The 23,820-nt window shown below is 39.5% G+C and overlaps 1 protein-coding gene across 13 annotated transcripts in view; it reads left to right on the forward strand.

The window, feature by feature from the left end:
- prdm16 (PR domain containing 16) overlaps positions 1-23,820 on the forward strand; it is an 829,575-nt gene that overhangs the window by 284,648 nt on the left and 521,107 nt on the right. For all 13 annotated transcript variants that reach the window (XR_011351692.1, XM_069918526.1, XM_069918527.1 and 10 more), the window contains one exon: positions 6,707-7,056. Coding sequence is in view for 12 of the 13 variants with exons in the window: in XM_069918517.1 (XP_069774618.1) it covers positions 6,707-7,056 (350 nt within the window). In the remaining variant the exon portion in view is untranslated. The remainder of the gene's footprint in view (positions 1-6,706; positions 7,057-23,820) is intronic.

Here is a 23,820-nt window from a genome sequence, read left to right on the forward strand (position 1 = left end):
ATATCAAAGAAAAGGTGAGAATTGTGCGCTATTAAAACCTGTGTTTACATGGAAAAGTCCCTTATAAATTCAAAATAACATTCTGGGCTATCGAAAATAGGAACGCAATGGTGAGGAATAATATAACACACATTTCCAGGTATCATAAATTTGATTTCCGATTTGCCAATAGGATTTTCATCAGTGCTAAAAATACATCTCTAGCATAAAATTTTTCCAAATTATGTCATTAATACTTTTATGTTCAGTGTCATTTACACCCTCACTTTCTTAAAACCTCAGATAAATACAAGATCACTGTCAACCTCCCAGCCTCAGGATCAATCCAAACCTCTGCCATATATATCACATTTCACAGTTTTTCTGCTGATTGTTATGATAAGCTCCAAACTCAAGCAGAGAAGGCTTGAGACTATTTTCCTTTAGATCACAGAAATATCCAGAGAGGATGTGTGAATCTGCTTGCTTTTTAGGCTTCTGCAAAGAACAGCCATTCACAGATAGCACTCATGTAATAGCCCTCCTTCCTGGGGATTCCCATGGGCTCCTTGCATCGTCTTCTGTAGTACTGTTCTCCACCACCCTAAGCAGGACTCTCATGGACACACTGCCTCCCTTCTCCCATCTTTGCAGCATCTACTCTTAAAACAGCATGTCTCCCAATAGTTGGAAGAGAGCTGCTTACAATGTGTGTATGTTCCTTTAACAAGCAGCTGGTCAAGTCTCAAACTGCAAGGCTGTGGCAGCAGCTATGCGATCTTGCAATAGATCAATGGACTAGCATGTGCTGAAATTGATACAGCATGTTATTATGCTTCACAATGTTATGGAAAACTAGCAATCTTTATGGAACTTTTAAAAACAGGGCATTAGGATGATGTACTATCTGTTCAATGCCATTAAAGTGTGGTAAAGCAATTTTAGACTGTGCACTCCAAATATTCATGCTTTTTAAAATGTTATGCATTACTACTACCGCTATTAAACCATTTACTACATCTAAACATCACCCTACATTGAAGTGACAAAGAAACATGTTTTGATTCTTTTAACTTTGCAGTCATTATATTCAATCAAGTTAGTTTTACGCATGTAAAACTCCTTCATCTGTGGCCTCTTTTTTTAAAGTCCGCAGCCATATTTTATCATGAATAAAGATCAGTATTCACTTTTCTCCTCTGATGCTCCATGAGAAAGAAGGTAAAGATCCTGGATTCTAGCTTTTTCAACACCTTTGTGAAAGTGATAGAATAAGTGCTTGTCTTTCCTGCATTTTTTATTCTTGAGGCCAGGAAGGAATAATCCTAAGCTCTGACAGCCAGCAATGAGTCTCAATGTAATCCCTGGTATTTTATACCCAAACTCACACTGGATGCAGCCCCACCACTCAAAGTGACTGTTCAGTATAACAAGTGTATCGTATCTAACAGTCCATTCGGACTCCATTCACTCTCAAGACTAATCCCACATCTTTTTTTCTTGATATGTTTTCAAGTGTTTACTTTTGTCTGTGGTATGCACTTACTGTTGATACTACGCCACAAATTAATTCCCATACAACATTCCCCCAGGTCCGATTCCAATTTCAAATGGGCTTCTTATCCAATTCTGACCCTGGAAGCATATGCTGTGAAACAAAACCATTCAGTTGCTCCCACAAGTAATATCAGTTTCATAGCTGACATACTTAAACATTTGCCTAATTTAAAAAAAAAATCCTAAATAATTAAGAGCGCACCAAATGTTTTACAGAAATAATTTTATTTAATCTGTATTGAATGGATTTGTGTTTTAAATTATTTCAAATTATTTTAATGCAATTAATAACTAAATATATTCTCTTCCATTTTAAATTCAACAAAACACTCATTTGTTAAGGATTCACCATTCCTAAAGCATTTTTGTTAACCCTTCCTGCCTATATAATTGATTAATTATGCCCATTTGCCTTTGGCTCACTGGTAATAATCTCACCTCTTAATCAGGATATTGTGAAGGTCCATTCCAGAGAATAAAATCTGTAAATTGGATCAAAGGAAATAACATTTTCTGGATTTTTTTAGGCAGTGAACTAAGTCATCTTCTGCCTCTCAAAAGGCAGTAGCTGATTGCATGGATTTATTCAAGGACCAAAGTTCTTCCTAGTAACTGGTGAAGACTTTATAATCCTTTGAACAACTTAACTGGTCATTTATTCTAAGCAGCTGTAAACACAAAGTTGCAGAAAAAAATCCAAGTACGCAGTTTAGATATAAGAAGAACAGTGTTGAGCACATACTGTACTATTTATTTCCTTATTTAAATCTGTCTTTTTGCTTGTTTGTACATACATACTGCCATGCTAAGATGTCAAACTGTCACAATTTCTGAAAGAGAATTCTACAATCTTACATCTCTTGATATGAAAAGGTTTCTCCTTCCTTCTTGTTTAAAGATCCTAATTACTATTTTAAATCCTTTCAGACTGGAAACTGGACCCCCTCTGCTTCTGGACATAACCTAGTTGCATCAAATCTTTTCCTCACTAATTTTTAAACATTAAATCTAGATTAATGAAAAAAAATCCCAAATATGTCATTATTTTCCCATATTTACATTTCAAGGGTTTACATTGGTGCTGATATGTTGAGCTTACTCATCACTAATTTTTTTTGTGCTCATGGTAATGCAGTAACTTGATAGTTAAGGACAGTGTTATTCAGATTTCAGATTTATTGTCAGAGTACATACATGACATCACATACAACTCTCAGATTTTTTGTGAGCAAGGCAGAATTACTATTATCATGGTTTGAATTAGCATTCAATTGTCTGAAAATATTGAACAATCTGAACCAAAGTTTGATATAGTGGAAAGCACAGAAAATGTAAACGTTAGCAAATAGTTGAGGTGAACTCAATCCCTAGTGGCATTTGTCTCTATTCACTTCAAGATTTTTTTTATTAATGTATCCTGTCCTCTAATAACAATGGAATTATTTCACTCTTCTTAGTTTGAAAATTTACTGCGAAATAGATTCAGAAAGATCAATATTTTCACACATATCGAGCAATAGTGTAGTACAAAAGACTTTAGAATTTTTTTTATCTCATTCAGTTTTGTTATCCTGATGTTGAGTTCCAAGATCCTTAAAAAAAACCATGTTTGTCTCATTGATTAGGTCTCCAGGTAACAACACACAAATTATTTCTATATCTTCCTCTTTGATTGATATTGTGCTTGTTCTCCCTCCAGCAAAATATGAATAACTTTCACTTATTCACTGCCTTTAATGACACAAGGTACAGGATAGAAGCATATAAGACAAAATTGGTGTTGTCAAAAAAAGGAGACACTAATTGGAATATCTTCTAGAGTAATTCCAAAGCTTTAATATCGAGATGACTCAGCAAGTGTCGGACAATGTTTTGTGGGTCAAAACAGAGTTTGTCGAAGGGCACAGAGCTGAATAATGTCTCAAAGATAGGGATAACTGAGGACATGGAAATATTTGGATGAGAGAAAAAAATTATTAAATCCCAGCATTGGTGGACTTATTCTACCTGTTAATTGTGAAGGGAATTGGAAAATCTATGTGATTGCAGCATCTCACTTAGTGGGATTGGAATTGGTTCTGTGCACTAATATCGTGCCATCAGTTTGAACTATGAGAGAAGCTCAGAAAGATTCTAAACTGGCTGATCCAACAGTTATAAAGAGCCCCATAGAATATTTGGTATATGGGTGAGATTGTCAAAGAAGTTTGATTCAAGATCAATGTATTTGTAGTGGGTTCAATACATAATTATAAGAATTTTGTAAATAATAAGATAATTAATAATACTTCATCGGGGAAAGAAAATCAGTAAAATAAAGTGGACAATTGTTACCGGAAATGTGTGATGGGAGGAGAGTACCTCAAAGCAATCACATTCATTAAAGAGGTATGCTGAGCAAACTAATGGGACTAACCCCTGGCCCTGTGGAATGCATCCCAGGGTACTGAAAGAAATGGCAGAAGTTAAGGTAGATAGATACACTTATGGCAATTTACAAAAAATCAGTGGACTCTTGGTAGATTACTACAAATTGGAAGATACCAAATGTTACGCCAATATTTAAAAAAATACATAGTTAACTATAGGTCACCTATCTATCTTTGACCCACTACCATCAAGGAGTTACAAGAGCATCAAAATCAGGGCTGCCATGCTGGGAAATAGCTTCTTTCTGCAGGCTGAACCGAGTAAAACATCTCAAAATATTTAAATATATATTTATTTTTAATTATATCTTTACATTTTTTATTTAAATTTATACATACACCATGGTAACAGGTCCTTTTGGTCCACAAGCCCGTTCTGCCCAATTACACATAATTGACCTACATGTTTTGAAGAGTGGGAGGAAACCAGAGCCTCCAGGGAAAACAGATGCATACACGGGGAGAATGTAGAAACTCCTTACAGACAGCTTGAGATTTGAACCTCGGTCCCAATCACTGGCTTAGTAACAGCGTTGCGCGAACAGTGCTGCCTGTGGGATATTTACCTGTGTTTTGCCCATATCCACCCAAACATTTCCTATTCATATGCCTGTGTAAATGCCATTTAGCGATGCAATTGTCCCCACTTCTGTCTTATTGCTTGTTTATACATTCCATTTATCCACCACCCTTTGCAAGATCTGGAAGAAAATAAATTATGAGTTGATTTGGCAAGAATCAGAATGGTAAATCTACAGTGGAGGGTTAAGGTTGGGAATGTGTGGAAAGTCAAAAGAGAATGATTAGAATAGAGCTGCATGGATTTGTCTCCAAAGATAAAAATTATTCCATTATGCATGGGGACAAAGAGAAAAGTCAGGCTTGGTTAGAAGTGAGGGTGTGGAATATACTACCAAAATGATCACGATTAAGAATAATAAATAAATAAATCATATAGGATTCGGGTTAAGGTAGCTTATAGAAGAAAAAATTAAACAGAGATCTCTGGAAAGAGTTGTGCCAAAGATAAAGAAAAAGACAGTCAGCATCGCAAGAAATATCCTGCACGATGGAAACTTCCATTTTTAATGTCAAAAAAACTAAGGTACAAACATACAGATTGTGTTATTGGGATGAAAAGAATACTAACCCTCATGATGTGAACTGGGGCAGGAAAGGATAACAAAACAATGGGCAAACTAGGCCTCATAATGGACAAAAATGGGCTTTGCAAGGGTATCTCATTTAAAAGGCCAATTGAATGCACACTTGGAACATAACTGAAACAGACTGATGAAACAGTGATTGCATCCACAGATAATTGCTGCCTCGTTAGTGGATGATTGCAGCTTGTGTTTAGATTTAGGTCATACAAATTACAAGACATTGGCTGACTCTCTAAGATCAATTTCCAGCAATCTTTTCTTTCCCCATGGAAATGTTTCTGTGGCTTAACTTTAAATTGGGATTCAACAAGTATTCAGTTGTCCAACAGGCTGATTATTTCTCAAAATGAGAAGAAAATGAAACACCTCCTTCTGCAAAGCTTACAGTGTTTGGCAGCCATCAATTTTTGATGTATCTTGCACTTGTTCCTTTATCGTTTGTACCAGAATTTTTGATTGCCGTTAAATCTTTGGAATATCTGTCCTTCAGTGAATATGAAAGGTCATTGAATTATCTATCATTGTTTCAAGTCTTACAGAGACTGGTTTATTTGTCATTCACTTATCTTCCTTGATGATCTCATCTGAGGTGAATGGAAGATTTCTTTCAATTGAGTCAGTGCCTTGTGCAAAAACATTGATTCCCAATTTCATTAATAAAAATGAAAATGTAATTGCTACTACAGAGGGTTTAGGAGGGAGGAGATCAGAAAGAATTGTGGCAAAAAGAAAAGCATGAGACATTGAAAGCTTCACCAAAGCAAAGATTTAATGTATCCTTTTTCAAAATTGAATGGGCAAAATCATGAGTCAGAGATGAGGGAAAGACTAAGCCAAAAATGTATGAAGAGAATCAAAGGGTCACATTCAGGAATGTTTATAGAAGAGAGTCAGGCAGAGGGAGAAAGTGCAAGATTAGACTTCATTTTTAATGAATTTCACAATCAATTTGCTGGCTGAAGTTCAATAAATAAGGAAGATGAAATGGTTTGTGGATGTAGGCAAATGTTTTGGATGAAGTAAAGCTATTTAAAGTAGAAGCTGGGTGGGTAATATTTGTCCTGTGAAATCCAGTTCTCAGAAACTCACACCATTCCGATTTACATTTACAAGTACTGTGGCAGCAGAAACAAGCTAGATTTGATGGTATAATAGGGCATAAATACTAATCTAATAAAATATAATCCAGAAAAATCTTTTAAAATGATAAGGTGTCCCAGGATGTTTCACATTGATGTAAGAAAATATTTGGAATAATTTCTAAAATGTTGGCTAAAGGGATATTCTTAGACAAAGGAAATTAAGAGATGAATCAATTTGGGAGCAGATTTTAAATCTTCAGTCTTGAAAGCTAAAGGCATTCTCACAAATTAAATAAAGAAAAGGGGGAATAAGAGGAAAGCAAGAGGCGAAATGTAGAGATCTTTGGGTTTAGGGTTTTTTGAGGTTGCAGAGGATGGAGGAAAGTGGACATAAAGGGACTGAAGCATTATGGTTTTCTTGTTAAACACATAAAAGATATTTGTATTGTGGCAAGTTCCCTCATTTTATTCTGTTTCTTATCCCTACATTTAGGTGACAGTGAAGTGGTTGACAATATGTATGAGACAGATCCAGAACCACCAGCTGGAGAGAGTGGAGGAGAAGAAACAGAAGATAGTATAATGTCCCCAATTCCTGTGGGTCCACCATCTCCAATTCCCACCAGCAATGAATTCACCTCAAAAGAAGGATCCCCATATGAAGCCCCTGTCTACATTCCTGAAGACATTCCAATCCCGTCTGACTTTGAGCTAAAGGAGTCTTCAATTCCTGGAGCTGGGTTAGGAATTTGGGCAAAGAAAAAGCATGAAGTTGGAGAGAAATTTGGTCCTTATGCAGGCATTCAGAGGGTGACACTGAAGGATCCAAACTTTGGATGGGAGGTAAATTATTGATTTATTATTGTTCCTGTTTAATTGCACTCAATGTATGACAGCTTAGTCTGGCAATTTGACATATAGGATCTTAGCCTTTTTCTCACTGATGCTAGCCTTCAATATCTATGAAACAAAGTTTATATCTTGAAAGTGTCATGGTACTGAATTTTCTTGGCTTTTATGACTCAAAAAGACTAAGTTTGGGCCAGAGATTCCAGAGAATAAGACACTTAGAGTCACTTTTGAGTGCTTTACTTATCTCAAAATAAACTAAGATATTTTTTGTTTCACATAATGAATTTATAGTGATGTGGAAATATAAAAATTTAAACTGTATTTTCACTTGAGCAGGATCTTGTGTTTCTTTCAAGCCAGAGAATGAATTATACTTCTGTTGTCAGTGGATTAATGCACTGGACAAATAGGGCAGACAAAAGAGTTGGGTAACTGTATTTTAAGAAGCGTCCTATTCATCCATCAAAAAACAAACTGATGAAAAATTCCTCACTGGACAAACATGACATTTTTTCTCCTGTAAAGTATCATCCTAAATTTTTTCATGTTGTACATTTTATTCATTCTTTGATGTGTGAAGTTGATGTTCATACATAAACTATTTTTCAAAGGCATTTCTCAGCTCTCCCTATTCATATTGTTGCAATTCTGAAAACGCAGATTAAAATTGTGTTGTAACCATGGTTTCATTTCAATACTGCTTGACTTTTGTGATTATTTTGGAGTATTATCTGGCAGTAACTATACATTGTTGTTATGTCAGGGCATGACTGGAAGTTAGTTGCACATATGTGGAATCCTGGACAATCCTCATGATAAATGGAGAATCTGCTAATTTGTTATAAGCGGGTCATTAACAATGAACAAATGTTAATATTGATGATGAGGTATTGCTCTGTATGTTAATAGGTGTCTCATAATAAGGAGAACTTAACATATGGTTGTTTTGAGGCTAATTTAGCATTACTAAGAATCATTCAATGATTACAAGAAACCAGGAGAAAATAAATGGTTTTGACAAATGTGGGGTAGATATGACTCAATGTAAATTAGGAAATCCGTGTGGCATTGCTCCTAGTGAGTTAAATTATGTACTGCTTTTTAATAGTGGGGCTTTTAGCAATGTGTTTATTTGAAGTGTTAAAGGTTATAAGCATGACACTCACAAAATATGCTGTGGATATGCAGTATTCGTCATTTACAATGCCTATATAGTGCATGCATGTACCTTTACCAATCGCTATGGAATAGAAACAGATTGCTAGTAAGCTGAAGAAGTTATTTGACTTTATTTTGTCCTTGAGTTTTATTTGACAAAAACAACTTCATGATTTTAATAATCAGTAGATTCTAAATATACTCATTGCTATGACTGGAAATGACATGATTCTTGGATTCTTATTCAAGTTATCTTTTAATGTAGCAATTCTCATTTAATTATGATTGTGTAAATATCAGTATTCTGATCAAATCTATTTTTAAAGACTTTTCCCATTTCTGTTCAATATGATCTAATCATATTGACTGATATTTGTCAATATGATAGCACAATTTCCATTTTAAGGAAACAATGAACAGAAAAGATTTAAAAAGTAATAGATGTGTGTGTCTATACTGTACAATACAAAAATTGTTTTCAAAGCAACTGGGATGATAATTGCCAGACTATCAGATAAAAATGATATAACATGGCTGAAGGTTATGGGCCCTTGTTCTGTTCAGACTTTGATCATATCTGATAGAAGATTATTACTGTACTATTATTTGTGTAATTTTGCATTAATCTTTCTTTGTCCAAATTCCATCTGTGATCTAATTAAAATTGCAAACTTAATGCCAAGCAGCAGAAAGGACAATGCTAAATGTATGTAATGGCTGCAACTTTGACTGAGGAGGTGCAGAACAAAACTATTTCATGACAGAGTACTAAGTTTCTCTGAGGGGCACATTGTTCTCTTTATACAGAACCACACCAATCTGAAGGCGACTCTTCAATCAGGCTCCCTCTACAATTGCCATTTTAATATAAGAAGACAAATATGTATTTCATATTTCCATGAATGTTACTTCTGTCTATTATCTTCTGTGGACTTCACCCTGGCCCTTTCGTTATTCATGATAACTCACTCAGGGTTTTTGATTTTTTTTATATAATAATTATGGACATAGATCTTTTGTGTCTATTGTTTGAGGCTAACTTAGATCACAGCTGTTCTTAGGACCTGCAAAAGCTCAGATCCAGGGGACTGCTGGAATGGCATGATTCAGCTCCCTTACAAAATGAGGTGGGGTCCTTCAGGCACCTGTTGCCGACAGCACATTTTAAATGTATATTTGTGTAGGCATTAGGTCTTGAACCATTGAGATAGATGGAAACTCACAATCTCTGAGAACAGGAGGCACCAAGGATTAATTTAGACCCATTCTACCAGGACAAACAATTTAATATATTGGCTGAATAGCTCCAGGCCTTATCCATTCCCTGTCTATTTTTCACAGATATAAATGTGTTGCATCAGAAATCGTCAATTTAAAAACCATTAAGTGAGTCTTAGAGCAACATAATATTACACTCATATTACTCAAGTTTAAATGAGACTGCCATTTGCTCTGTAAGTTAGGGTGAAGCTGAAGAGTGATGTCAGTTTTATGGTTAATAGATTGAATTTTAATTTTAATTTTTATAATTCTGACTTACATTCTCCTGTACTTCTTTAAAGGCCTTTGAACAACATCTTTTTCTTGCAATTCAAAAGAAAGGTCAATTTTGTAGTTGTATTGAGAGGTGTTACTTTCATTGAAAAAAGGAACTGAATGTCAGAGCAAAGAGTATTCATCCTTTTCTCAATGCCACTGGTGCTGGTAAGCACAATATTTATTCTAATTTTTTTGTGGACTGGAAAAGATGAAGAACAAGAGGACAAAATAATGGGTTTTAAAAATAAGAAAAGGTTTATAGAGTGGTGAATGTTAATGTACATTATATAAATGAACATCTTATGAAACCAGATTAGCCACAAAAATCAGAGAAATACTGCATGTCATGAAGTCCATTCTTTTTTTTCAAAAGTTTTTGTGATATGTGGCACATGGGCCTTCACAGGCTGGGGATGCCTGCTTTGAACACCTTAAATATTATAATGTCAGTTGAGGATCATTTCAGTTGGGTTCTTTAGTCAAAGACATATCACCCAAAGTATTCTCCACTGCAGTTGCACCCCATTACCCCAAGCAATCAATCATAACTCCCAATCCTACTGCTCATCAAAGTCTTTATACCATCCTGATTGATGGCTTAATATTCTTTCTCACACCTTCCAACATACATTTAAAATTGGTTTTGGATTGCCCTATCCAAGAACCAACACCAATACACATTGATTTCTTTCTGTAAACTTCAATTTTCCAGTGACATCATTGCTGTCTTGGATTATCATCAGTTTTTCAAGGTCCAAGCTGGCTAATTGTCAAGGGAACAGAATATAAATTCTGAAATTTATGATAGATTATTGACATTTCATCAACTCACTTTAGTCATTTAAATTTCAGATTTATTGTCAGAGTACATACATGATATCATATACAACCCTGAGATTCTTTTCCCTGGGGCTTACCACTTTTTGCAAAATAAATGCACAATATACACATGAAATCAAGCAGGTTACTATGTTAAGATGAGAATTAATATTGTGCAGAAATATCTGATTTTTCATTTCTGTACATAGACAAGACTTTAATCATGGTAGAGAACAAAATTATGTCAGATAAAAGTAAATAAAGACTATATCAAAGACCTCTTCAAAAACATAAAAATCACAAGGGACCTATTAGGAAAGATGAAAACATGATGGTTCACTTGGATAAGTGTCTACGTCTGGGGAATCACAGTCTTACAGTAAGACTTCGTATGGGGCTGCAAGTGGATGAAACCTAGACTGGATAGACTTCATTCCAGGATTCTGAAAGAGTTTGTGAAAACATTAGTGGTCATCTTTCAAGGATGACTAGAGTCGGGAACAGTACCAGAGGAAACGAAACTGCAAATGTCACTCAACTCTTTAAGAAAGGAGAGAGGCAAAAGATGGGAGATTATAAGCTAATTAGCCTGACTTCAGTGCTGAACAAGATTCTATACTCCATTATTTAGGATGAGGTTTTGGAGTACTTGAAAACACAAGATAACAAAAAGGCTGAAGTCAGCTAAATAAGATAAGAGCACATGATATGATAGGAAATGTTCAAGCGTGATTAGAAGATTGGCTGACTGGTAGAAGGAAAAGAATAGGAATAAACAGGCCCTTTTACCTGGCTGGCTGCTGGTGACTAGTGGTATTCAACAGTGTTGGGTCCGCTACTTTTAATGTTGTATGTTAATGGTTCAGATGATGGAATTGATGGCTTTATAGACTTTGCTGGATGATATGAAGACAGGTAGAGGAACAGGTAGAGCTGAGGAAGCAGGGAGATTGCAGAGGGTCTTGGACAGGTTGGGAGAATAGGCAAAGAAGTGGCAGATGGAAGACATTGTAGGGAAGTGTATGTTCATTGATTTTGGTAGAAAGATTAAAGGCATGGATTATTTTCTAAATATGGAGAAAATTCAAAAAGCAAGATCCAAAAGAACCTCATGCAGGATTCTCTAAAGTATAACTTGCAGGCTAACTCAATAGTAAGGAAGAAAATGCAATGTTAACATTCATTTCAAGAGTGCTAGAATATAAAAGGAAAGATACAATGCTGAGGCATTATAAAGGATTGCTTTTTTTAAGACATACACCATAGTAACTGGCCTTTTCGGCCCATGAGCCAGTGCCGCCTAATTACACCCAATTGACATACATCCCCGGAATGCTTTGAATGGTGGGGGGGAGCCCGGATCACCCAGAGAAAACCCACGCAGACACTGCAAACTCCTTACAGATAGTGTGGGATTTGAACCCTTGTCCCAGTTGCTGCCGCTGTAATAGATTTGTGCTAACAGCTACCCTAACCATGCTGCCCTACCACATTCATGAAATCACATTTGAAGACTTTGAGTAGTTTTGAGCCCCATTTCTAAGGAAGAATATGTGGGAGAAGGTCCAGAGAAGATTTACAAGTATGATCCCAGGGATGACAGCATTAGTGCATGAGGATTGGACAGAGTGGATGTGGAGTAGATGTTTCTAGTAGTAAGAGAGTCTAGGACTAAAGGGCACAGTCTCAGAATAAAAGGACATCCTTTTAGAACAGAGATGAGGAGAAATTTCTTCAGCCAGAGGGTGATGAATCTGTGGAATTTGTTGCTACAGATATCTGTGGAGGCCAAGCCATTGGGTAGTGTTAAAACAAAGGTTGATAGGTTCTTGATTAGTAAGGATGTCAAAGATTATAGGGAGAAGGTATAAAAATGGAGTTGAAAGGAAGAATAAATCTGCCATTATTTGAATGGCAGAGCAAATATGATGGGCTGAATGGTCCATTTCTGCTCCCATCACTTATGGTTATGAATATGAGCATATGCCTTATTTTGAAAGCAAAGGGAATGGGACAGGAGAGAAAACTCAATCAGAATTTTTTTATGGGTGTTAAGATACACAGCTTCAGTAGAACTCCTTCTTGGTCTGTATATTCTATCAGACACCATTGTTTACTGACAGCACTTTGAGAGGCAGGCTGATAAAAGTCTGACTCTATCTTCAGACTTTCAGGACACCTCTGTGACATATAACATAATAAAAGATAATCTACAAATTTAAATTGAAGGACACCTTGGAGTGAGAGAACAAGGTCCAGATTCTCTTTTGAAATGGATCCTAATATTGATTTTCCCTTACCTTTGATAGCTTTATGTTGAAAGAGTTGGGCAGGATTAAACAGCCACGCCTCAAAGCAAAATAATTCCACTGGTTCCCATGACTAATCAATCGACCTTCACAGCCTCGCCAACACCAAGGTTTGGCTCAGACCTCTTCCCTATATATCTGGAGACCCTGTTATCAGGTGATAGCTCATTCAAAGGTTATCTAAAGATGATACAGGTGCTGCTTCATTGACAGACAAGGCCATCAAAGAGACAGATCCCTTTCCCCAATATGTAAGATTATAAAATGTTGCACAAATATAGTATTTATATTAATACAAAACCAATTTAAACATGTGAACCTACTTTGGCTTATTAGTAGGCCTACTGCTCATTGCAGTAAAGAACCAAATAGACCAGGAGACATTAGATTTGATTCCTAATTTGTACTTGGTTTGCTGATATCAGACGAGATGGTTTTGGGGACAGTACAATAACTTGTGTTTCTCTAAACAAAAGTGAATAGTGAAGAAACGAGACATAGGTTTTCGTACTATTTGCAGTCCGATGGGCTGCTATGTACAGTCCACGTTTGTAGTATCCAGCCAATGTAAAAATTAGGTATAAATCTAACACGAGTTCAGCTCAGTGTTTTTTCATTGTGTACAGGCCAAGGCAATGTTTATGCCTTGTTAGACTGAGTAAAACATCACAGCTAAGCTTGATCCTTCATTATTGCTTTCATGAGTAAAGGAGTTCATATTGAGACATCGCTGGTCTCAGCTCGTTTCTTTCACACTTATCGCTCAATACAGCCAACCTCCAATGCTCATTGTGGCACACTGGCATATTGGTGAACCTGATGGTTCAAAAGTGTTTGAACCCAAAAAAATGAGTGACACTTACACAGTTTCCCTGAAGCTACCAGTATTCTGGACAACTCAGCTGCTGGTATGGTTTCAACAGGCAGAGGCCCATTTCCAGGTCAGGGACATTCTTGCAGATGAAACCAAGTATTACTACATAGTGGCTGCGCTGATCCAAGAAACAGCAAGCTGAATAGTTGATTTTCTACAGCAGCCTCCAGAAAACAAATATGAAACACTCAAGTCCCTGTTGTTAGAGAAATTTGGCCTATCATGTTGTGAATGGGCTGCACGTTTACTCCATATGGTTGGTCTGGGTGACTGGGTGCTGTTGGCGTTGATGAGTGATTATGTTGGCACTGGCAGGCAGCAATAAACCATAGACCATGCCTGCTTTTTGAACAAATCTTTCTAGAACAGATGCCCGAAGATACCCTCCTCCTCCTATCAGATGCAGACATTCTTTGGCACACAAAACAACATGGCACTGCCAGTGCTGAAATTAGTGCTACGTCTTGTCCAAGGACACAATTTCAATGCACCGTAGTGACAAGACTGGCAATGCCAATGACCAATTCCAGTTGGTGTTTCTACCACTGAAGTTAGGGATCCTGGGCCCGCAGATGCTGACCACCGTGCTCATTTTCAGGAAAAGAACAGTCCAGATGTTGCTAATGGCTACAGAGGTTGGCATTTGGATAGCCGCCTGTATGTCTGGGACAGACACTGCACCTGTGTCTATGAGGAACCTGTCCCAGTGTCCTCGCTCCCTCAGGCCGTGATACTAGGAAAAAAAGACTGGACCGGGCATCAAGACAGTGAACAACAGTGCAATCCAGATCTATGGTATGTGAACCATCCCGTTACAATTCGGTGCCAGCTGTCTAAAATTGATATTTACCGTGCCCACAGTATCACAGCCATTGCTGAGTGAGTATTTCCTCCACGTGCATGGTTTGTTAGTAGACCTTAAAAGACAACGGCTGGTCAACACCAAAACTTTTCAGACTTTCTCCCTCAGGATGGCAAATTTGCCAGCACCATACCAGGACTCATTAATGTACTCTATTAACGAATTTGCCAGAGCAATATCAGAATTTCCTTCCATCATCAGTTTTCAACGATAAAACCCAAACATGGTGTGATGCATTTTATCCCTACACAGGGACATCCCCTACACACCCGGGCCCATAGGCTTCCCCTGGAAAAGCTTCAACTTGCAAAGGATGAGTTTTAAAGGATGGAGGAAATGGGGATTTTATGGTGGTCAGACAGCCCATGGACCTCTCCACTCTATATGGTTCTTAAATCCAAGGAAGGATGGAGACCATGTGGGGATGACAGGAAGTGGAATGAAGCAACGACCTCTGATAGAAATGCCACACATAGAAGATTTCACGGTGAACTTATCTAAAGGGCATATATTCTCGAAAATTGATCTGGTCAGTGGGTATCATCAGGTCCCGGTTACCCCAGCAAACATTCCAAAGATGGCAATCATCACCCCATTTGGCCTCTTTGAGTTCCTTCAAATGCATTTTGGTCTTAAAAACACGACATAACCCTTCCAGCGCCTCATGGACGCTGTGGTTTGAATTTTCTATTCATTTATTTGGATGATATCCTGGTAGCCAGCCACTCCCACCAGGAACACCTGGCGCACCTGCATATTCTCTGCCGCTGTTGCGACGATTTTGGACTTACAATCAACCCGGAAAAGTGTCAATTTAGGTTGTCAACTATCAATTTAGGTCATCTACCATCTAAGGTGGGAGCCATCCAACAATTTGCTAGGCCTGATACAGTTAAAGGACTACAGGAATTTGTCAATTTCTATCACTGGTTTATTCCATCTGCGTCCCAGATCATGCGACCTCTTTTTTCCCTGATGTCTGCAAAATCCAAAGAGGGTGAGTGGTCAGATGAGATGATGAAGGCTTTCATTGAAACCCAAAATGCCCTGACCAGAGCTATGCTCCTTGTCCACCCACAAATAGACATCTCTACAGTTTTCACAGTGGATGACCCTGAAGCAGCAGCAGGTGGTGTTCTGGAGCTTTTGGTTGATGGCCAATGGAAGTCACTAGTCTTTTTAAGCTGGCACCTGCGATCCCTGGAGATGAAATACAGTGCATTTGACAGGGAGTTGTTGGCACTGTACCTGACAATCTGGAATTTTCAATATTTTCTCAAGGGTAGGGAGTTTGCGATCTTCATGGATCACAAACCCCTGACCTTTATGTTTGCTAAAGTGTCGGACCCACGGTCTGCTCACCAGCAATGACACCTGCCATACGTATCTGAATTCTCCACTACAATCAAGCACATCTCAGGAAAAAGCAACATGGTCGTCAACACATTTTCACAAATTGTAACCTAGTCAGTGTATGCCTAGTCATCGGGAGTGGGCTTTACCGCTTTAGTAAAGGCAAAACAACAGGACAAGGAGACACCTATGAACTACACTGCAGTCACTGGACCCCATTTAGAGGATGTGCCCATTAGACCAAGTGGCATTAAAGATCTGTGTGACGTTCCAATGAGACAACCCTGTCTCATTGTTCCTGTTGCCTGGAAATGCCAAGTTTTCAATGCCTCGCACAGGTCAAAATAATTTCCAGTCACTTTGTGTGGCACGGACTTTAGAAACAGGTGAGGCTCTGGGCCAGAACATGCACACAATGCCAAACCTCCAAGATACAAAGGCATGTAAAAGCACCACTCCAACTTTTTAAACCAACACAAAGGAGGTTTGAGCATGTGTATGTCGACATCATTAGCCCATTAACAGTATCCAGAGGATCAAGGTACCTGTTTACAATGGTGGACAGATTTACCAGGTGGCTGGAGGTGGTTCCCATAGCAGACATGACGGTGGAGACATGTACCAGAATGCTCATTGCAACTTGGGTTGCACAATTCGGTCTCCCTGCCCACATTACTTCGAAGAGAGGAGTTAAATTCATACCAACCATATGGTCTTCAGTAGGGCAGCTGCTGGGAACTCACCTCCACAAGACAACGGCATACCACCCACAGTCCAACAGCCTGGTGGAACAGTTCCATAGACTCAGCTAAAATCAGCCCTGATAGCACTCCTCTGAGGACCAGACTGGGTGGATGAATTTCCCTGGGTCCTACTGGGCATCCATATGGCACCTAAAGAGGATTTGGTGGAAGCTTCGGTTGAACTGGTTATGACACTGCGCTTACTGTACTGGGAGAGTTCCTTCCAGCATCATGCAAGTAAGATGACACCCCAACAAAGATCCTCGCAAAACTCAGTGAGAGGCTAAGGAATTTAGCCCCGATACAAACATCGCACCGTGGAATAGTACCATCTTATATACATGATGACCTGCAGTGGGGAGGTTTCATGTTTGTCTGCAGAGAACCACACAGAACACCCCTGCGACGGCTGTATGAAGAGCCTTGTAAAATAATTTGGCACAACAGGACGAACTGTGTCTTGGACATTTGGGGTTGGGAAGAAACTTTCATGTTGGACTGCCTCAAACCAGCACACCTTGATATTGAACAGGGGTTATGATTCTGACCCTTCACAAATGAGGCAGACCTTGTAAAAGGAAAATCCAGCAACCACTGCCACCGCTGATGCTGGGGTGGGGGTATCATGTAGTGTCACACCTATATGGCGTGGCTCACCTCCACTTTGAGCAAACCGGCCCCAGCAGTCACAGAGAGGAAAGCAACTGACGGCATCTAGTCAGGTTTTATATGTGGGGCGACATTCGCACAGGAAGCCCACATCACTTCCACCCCGCCAGACACGAGGGTTAAAGGGAAAGGGTGCGAGTGTTTGAATCATAGGTTTTTGGTTTGAATAAAGAATTTCGTACTGAGACATCGCTTGACTCAACTCGTTTCTTTCACACTTCTTGCTCAACACAGCCAACCTCCATTGCTCGTTGTGGCACTCTGTCAAATTATATTTTTATAAAAATAATTATTGCAAAAGAAGAGAAAAGTGAGGTAGTGTCTGGGTATCATTGTCCATCCAGAAATCTGATGGTAGAGGAGCAGAAGCTGCTTCTGTACTGTTGGGTATTCATCTTCAGGCTCCTGTACCTCCTTCCTGATGGTAACAGTGAGAAGAGGGATAGTGAGATATAATAGTTAAATTATACAATGATAAAAATGAAAGCGTAATGTTTAACCTCCCCATTGTTCACGTTCTTGAGTGCTTAGGTGATATCTACCTGACTTTCACTTTATTAAGCCCAAGATTGATTGATGATTAATCGGATATAATCATCCATTTTAATCTTCAGCTGCCAAGCCCTCAAGAACTAAGATTCCTTGCTTACAACCATCTTTATTTCCTGCTTTAATTGGCTCTTTGTAAAAATCTCTTTGATCCAGAACTTGGTTATTTCATGTAAGATTTTCTTATATGATTTTTGGAGGGGGTTGAGATACATACTTATGGGTGTCCAGATCTTGTTCTAACTTGACAATTTCCCTCATTGCATATACAATGAGCCAAGCAAACCTGTGAAATCTCAAAAGAAATACAAGATAGTCTGCAGACATTGTGGATGAAGTAAAAACACAGAGCTGGACAAAAACTCAGCAGGTCAAATAATGTACTTCATGTAGAGTCCTTTATCAAGCCTGAAATATTGGTTATGTAACTTTATCTTTGCTACATAAAGATTTCAGATTTATTGTCAGAGTACATACATGACATCACATACAACCCTGAGATTTTTTTTTCTGCAGGCAAGGCAGAATTATCACTTATTCGTAGTGCAAAAAAAACTATACACTGCAAATACATGTAAAGAATTCAGAACTGCAAACAGATAACAAGTGTAAACAAACTGACTGTGCAATATAGAAAGAATTTTTAAAAATCAATGAAGTGCACAAGTAAGAATTCTTAAATGAGTCCCGGATTGAGTTTGTGGTTGAAGAGTATGTTGGAGGTGTAGTGGCTGTCCCTGAATCTGGTGGTGCGAATCTTGTGGCATCTACACCTCTTTCCTGATGGTGGCAGTGAGAACAGTGTGTATGCTGTGCTGTGTGGATCCTTGATGATTGCTGCTCCTCTCCGACAGGAGTATTCCTTGTAGATGTTCTCAATAGTGGGAGAATTTTGCCTGTGACGTCCAGGGCTGTGTCCACTATCTTTTGGAGAGCTTTATGCCTCCATACCTGACCATAATGCAGCCAGTTAACACACTTTCCACCATACATCTGTAGAAATTTGCCAGGGTTTCTGGTGTCATACCAAACCTCCGCAAACTCCTGACGAAGTAGAGGCGCTGATGTGCTTTCTTTACAATGCCATTAGTGTATTGGGTCCAGGAAAGGTCTTCCAAGATAGTGAATACCAAGAACTTAAATTTGCACACCCTTTGCATCTCTGATCCCCCAATGATCACTGGATTGTACTGGTTTTACTTTCCTGAAGTTAACAATCAGCTCTTTAGTTTTGGTGACATTGAATGCAAGGTTGATGTTGGTGCACCATTCAGCCAGGTTTTCAATCTCCCTCCTGTATGTTGACCCATCATCTTTCTTTATACAACCCACTACCATGGTCAGCAAATTTGCAGATGGTTTTTATTGTTATACCGAGCCACACAGTCATAGTGGTAAAGTGAATAGAGCCGGGGGTGCTCTGGTACTGATGAGATTGTGAAGGAGATGTTCTTAAATTGTTATGGTCTGGAGGTGAGGAAGTCCATGATCTAATTGCACTGTTTGACCAACTGAGTTTCTTCAGCATTGTGTTTATACAGTGAAATGTCAAACCTTGTGACATATATGTTCCTCAATCATTGAAGTTCACTGATTTTGAACTGGTAATATATATTTAGCTATATATGACTTTTTTACATATATATATAATTATCCATGCTGTTTAAAAGACTAATAATGCTGACCGTCAGTTACCAGTAAGGTATTAGTAAATGAGCTTTGACTAGGACAGTGAGTTTTTGTGTCTTCAAGAACTATGAAGCAGCCAGGGGTAAGACTTCATTGATGTGAGGAAAGCAAGAAAATTAATCGCTATAAAGGTCCTTAAAGTTCATAACCCTACCATAGTAAACATTTGCACTAGAAACATGAAGGCACATAGCAATCTGCGTAATTTAAGATTTCTCTGTGCCTTCCTTCCACCAGAATCAATGTTAAGCGCATAGCTTCTCTTTTTTTTCTGTGCTATGTCTGGAAATCTATTTGTTTTTCTTCAGGAATGAAATGTGATTATAGATATTTCTAGTCAAATCGTACTATTTCAGAAATGTCAATGAAGATTACAACATTCCCTATACAATGCATAGAACCATAGAACACTATAGCACAGAAACAAGCCCATCGGCCCATCTAGTCTGTGCTGACTATTATAATACCTAGTCCTATTGACCTCCATACTCCTCCCATCCACGTTCTGATCCAATTTTTTCTTAAATGTCAAAATCAAGCCAATATTAACCACTGCACTTTCACCACACTCTGTAAGTTCTTCCTAATGTTTCCTTTAAGCATTTCACCTTTCACCCGACCCATGTCCTTTAGTTCTTGATTGCTGGTGCTGTAATAGCATTGTGCTGACTGCTGTGCTAACCATACCACCCCTAAATTAGAGCATAGAAGCGAGCTGCCCACCAGGCTCACCTTACAAAACCGTCCTGTCCAGAGAAGAAACAAGCCTTCCGTCGCGCATGCAGCCATCTTCAGCGCAAACTCCGGGAGATCCAAAATGAGTGGTGGACTAGCCTCGCCAAACGAACCCAGCTCAGCGCGGACATTGGCGACTTCAGGGGTTTCTACGAGGCTCTAAAGGCTGTGTACGGCCCCTCACCCCAAGTCCAAAGCCCGCTGCGCAGCTCAGACGGCAAAGTCCTCCTCAGCGACAAGATCTCCATCCTCAACCGATGGTCAGAACACTTCCAATCTCTTTTCAGTGCCAACCGCTCAGTCCAAGATTCTGCCCTGCTCCAGCTCCCTCAACAGCCCCTAAGGCTAGAGCTGGATGAGATCCTCACCCTGGATGAGACATATAAGGCAATCGAACAACTGAAAAGTGGCAAAGCAGCAGGTATGGATGGAATCCCCCCAGAGGTCTGGAAGGCTGGTGGCAAAACTCTGCATGCCAAACTGCATGAGTTTTTCAAGCTTTGTTGGGACCAAGGAAAACTGCCTCAGGACCTTCGTGATGCCACCATCATCACCCTGTACAAAAACAAAGGCGAGAAATCAGACTGCTCAAACTACAGGGGAATCACGCTGCTCTCCATTGCAGGCAAAATCTTCGCTAGGATTCTACTAAATAGAATAATACCTAGTGTCGCCGAGAATATTCACCCAGAATCACAGTGCGGCTTTCGCGCAAACAGAGGAACTACTGACATGGTCTTTGCCCTCAGACAGCTCCAAGAAAAGTGCAGAGAACAAAACAAAGGACTCTACATCACCTTTGTTGACCTCACCAAAGCCTTCGACACCGTGAGCAGGAAAGGGCTTTGGCAAATACTAGAGCGCATCGGATGTCCCCCAAAGTTCCTCAACATGATTATCCAACTGCACGAAAACCAACAAGGTCGGGTCAGATACAGCAATGAGCTCTCTGAACCCTTCTCCATTAATAATGGCGTGAAGCAAGGCTGTGTTCTCGCACCAACCCTCTTTTCAAACTTCTTCAGCATGATGCTGAACCAAGCCATGAAAGACCCCAACAATGAAGACGCTGTTTACATCCGGTACCGCACGGATGGCAGTCTCTTCAATCTGAGGTGCCTGCAAGCTCACACCAAGACACAAGAGAAACTTGTCCGTGAACTACTCTTTGCAGATGATGCCGCTTTAGTTGCCCATTCAGAGCCAGCCCTTCAGCGCTTGACGTCTTGCTTTGCGGAAACTGCCAAAATGTTTGGCCTGGAAGTCAACCTGAAGAAAACTGAGGTCCTCCATCAGCCAGCTCCCCACCATGACTACCAGCCCCCCCACATCTCCATCGGGCACACAAAACTCAAAACGGTCAACCAGTTTACCTATCTCGGCTGCACCATTTCATCAGATGCAAGGATCGACAATGAGATAGACAACAGACTCGCCAAGGCAAATAGCGCCTTTGGAAGACTACACAAAAGAGTCTGGAAAAACAACCAACTGAAAAACCTCACAAAGATAAGCGTATACAGAACCGTTGTCATACCCACACTCCTGTTCGGCTCCGAATCATGGGTCCTCTACCGGCATCACCTACGGCTCCTAGAACGCTTCCACCAGCGTTGTCTCTGCTCCATCCTCAACATCCATTGGAGCGCTTTCATCCCTAACGTCGAAGTACTTGAGATGGCAGAGGTCGACAGCATCGAGTCCACGATGCTGAAGATCCAGCTGCGCTGGGTGGGTCACGTCTCCAGAATGGAGGTCCATTGCCTTCCCAAGATCGTGTTATATGGCGAGCTCTCCACTGGCCACCGTGACAGAGGTGCACCAAAGAAAAGGTACAAGGACTGCCTAAAGAAATCTCTTGGTGCCTGCCACATTGACCACCGCCAGTGGGCTGATATCGCCTCAAACCGTGCATCTTGGCGCCTCACAGTTTGGCGGGCAACAACCTGCTTTGAAGAAGACCGCAGAGCCCACCTCACTGACAAAAGGCAAAGGAGGAAAAACCCAACACCCAACCCCAACCAACCAATTTTCCCCTGCAGCCGCTGCAACCGTGTCTGCCTGTCCCACCTCGGACTTGTCAGCCACAAACGAGCCTGCAGCTGACGTGGACTTTTACCCCCTCCATAAATCTTCGTCCGCGAAGCCAAGCCAAGAAAAAAAAGTACTGAGGATGACCTGTTCTTTGGCATTCCTTAGACAACCAGGTTTTAATGACACAACTGTGGGCTGGGACAAAACCAGGATGTCCCATTTTCTGACTGCCTCTCCATCAGGCCCCTCCCACAAGGTACCAATTCCCCATTTTCATAGCTGAGCTCTGTCAACACGTCCAACCCACAGGTTAACTCTGGAAGCAAGAGATTGAAGATAGGTTACAGAAGTTCCATATGAGGGTGGAAAACTTATTTCTTCAGAGGACCATCAACTGCCCTATTCAACATTATGACCAAGAAAATGCACCTTATTTTCTCAGAAGCCTAAAGAAATTTGACATGTCCCCAAGGTCTCTGACCAACTTTTATAGATTCACCACAGAATGAATCCTGTTCAGATGCATCACAGCTTGGGAGAGGAACTGCTCTGCCAAGGAGTTCAAGAAGCTGTAGAGAGGTGGAAAAGCAGCTGAGGCCAGATGCAAACCATTCTCTTCTCCACTAACTCCATCCATACCTCCAGCTCTCAGAAAAGCTGTCAACTTATTAAAGAACTCATCCCACCCCTGCCATACTATCTTCTCCTCCTCCTGTCAGGCAGAAGATTGATGTGCTTGAAAACACAAACATTTTGATTCAAGGACAGTTATTTCCCTGCCATTATCAGACTCTTAAATTAATCTCTCACTTGCAAAACCTGAAGCCCTTGCACTATTTTTAACTGTACTTTCCTCTATACCCTGAACTTTGTTTTTGTAACAATACACTCTGCAATATTTGATTTATTGTTTCTCGACCCCGTGGACGTGTTTAATTATTTATTATTGCACTATCTGCTGTTTACTTGCCTGAATAGCACATAAAACAAAGCTTTTTTTACTGTAATTCAGTGCATGTGACAATAAACAATTCAATTTAATCTGAATGACAATATACGATCAATTTTATGAAGTCATTTTTTGATATTCAGTATTTGCACAAAAGTGTTGCTAATATGACTTATTTAATTCCCAGTGATGGGTAGCCTTGTTGAATCACTGACTAAGTTATAGCAGATTTTCCCAAATGAAAAGCTTGGCAGGCCATTTCAGAGGACTGTAATGAGCTAACCACAACATGCAATATTATGTGTCTGGAGACACACATGACAGCTTAATCAGAGTGTAGATTTTCTTATTTAAAATGAAGTTTATTTTATAAAGAATCCACCAATTTTCTGAACATTATTATCGATAACAATTATCCAGATTTATTTAATTAATTGAATTGAATTTTTGCAGCTGGCTTGATAGGATATGAG

This window comes from Narcine bancroftii, chromosome 2 (assembly GCF_036971445.1).
Source record: "Narcine bancroftii isolate sNarBan1 chromosome 2, sNarBan1.hap1, whole genome shotgun sequence".
Classification (NCBI taxonomy): Eukaryota; Metazoa; Chordata; class Chondrichthyes; order Torpediniformes; family Narcinidae; genus Narcine; species Narcine bancroftii.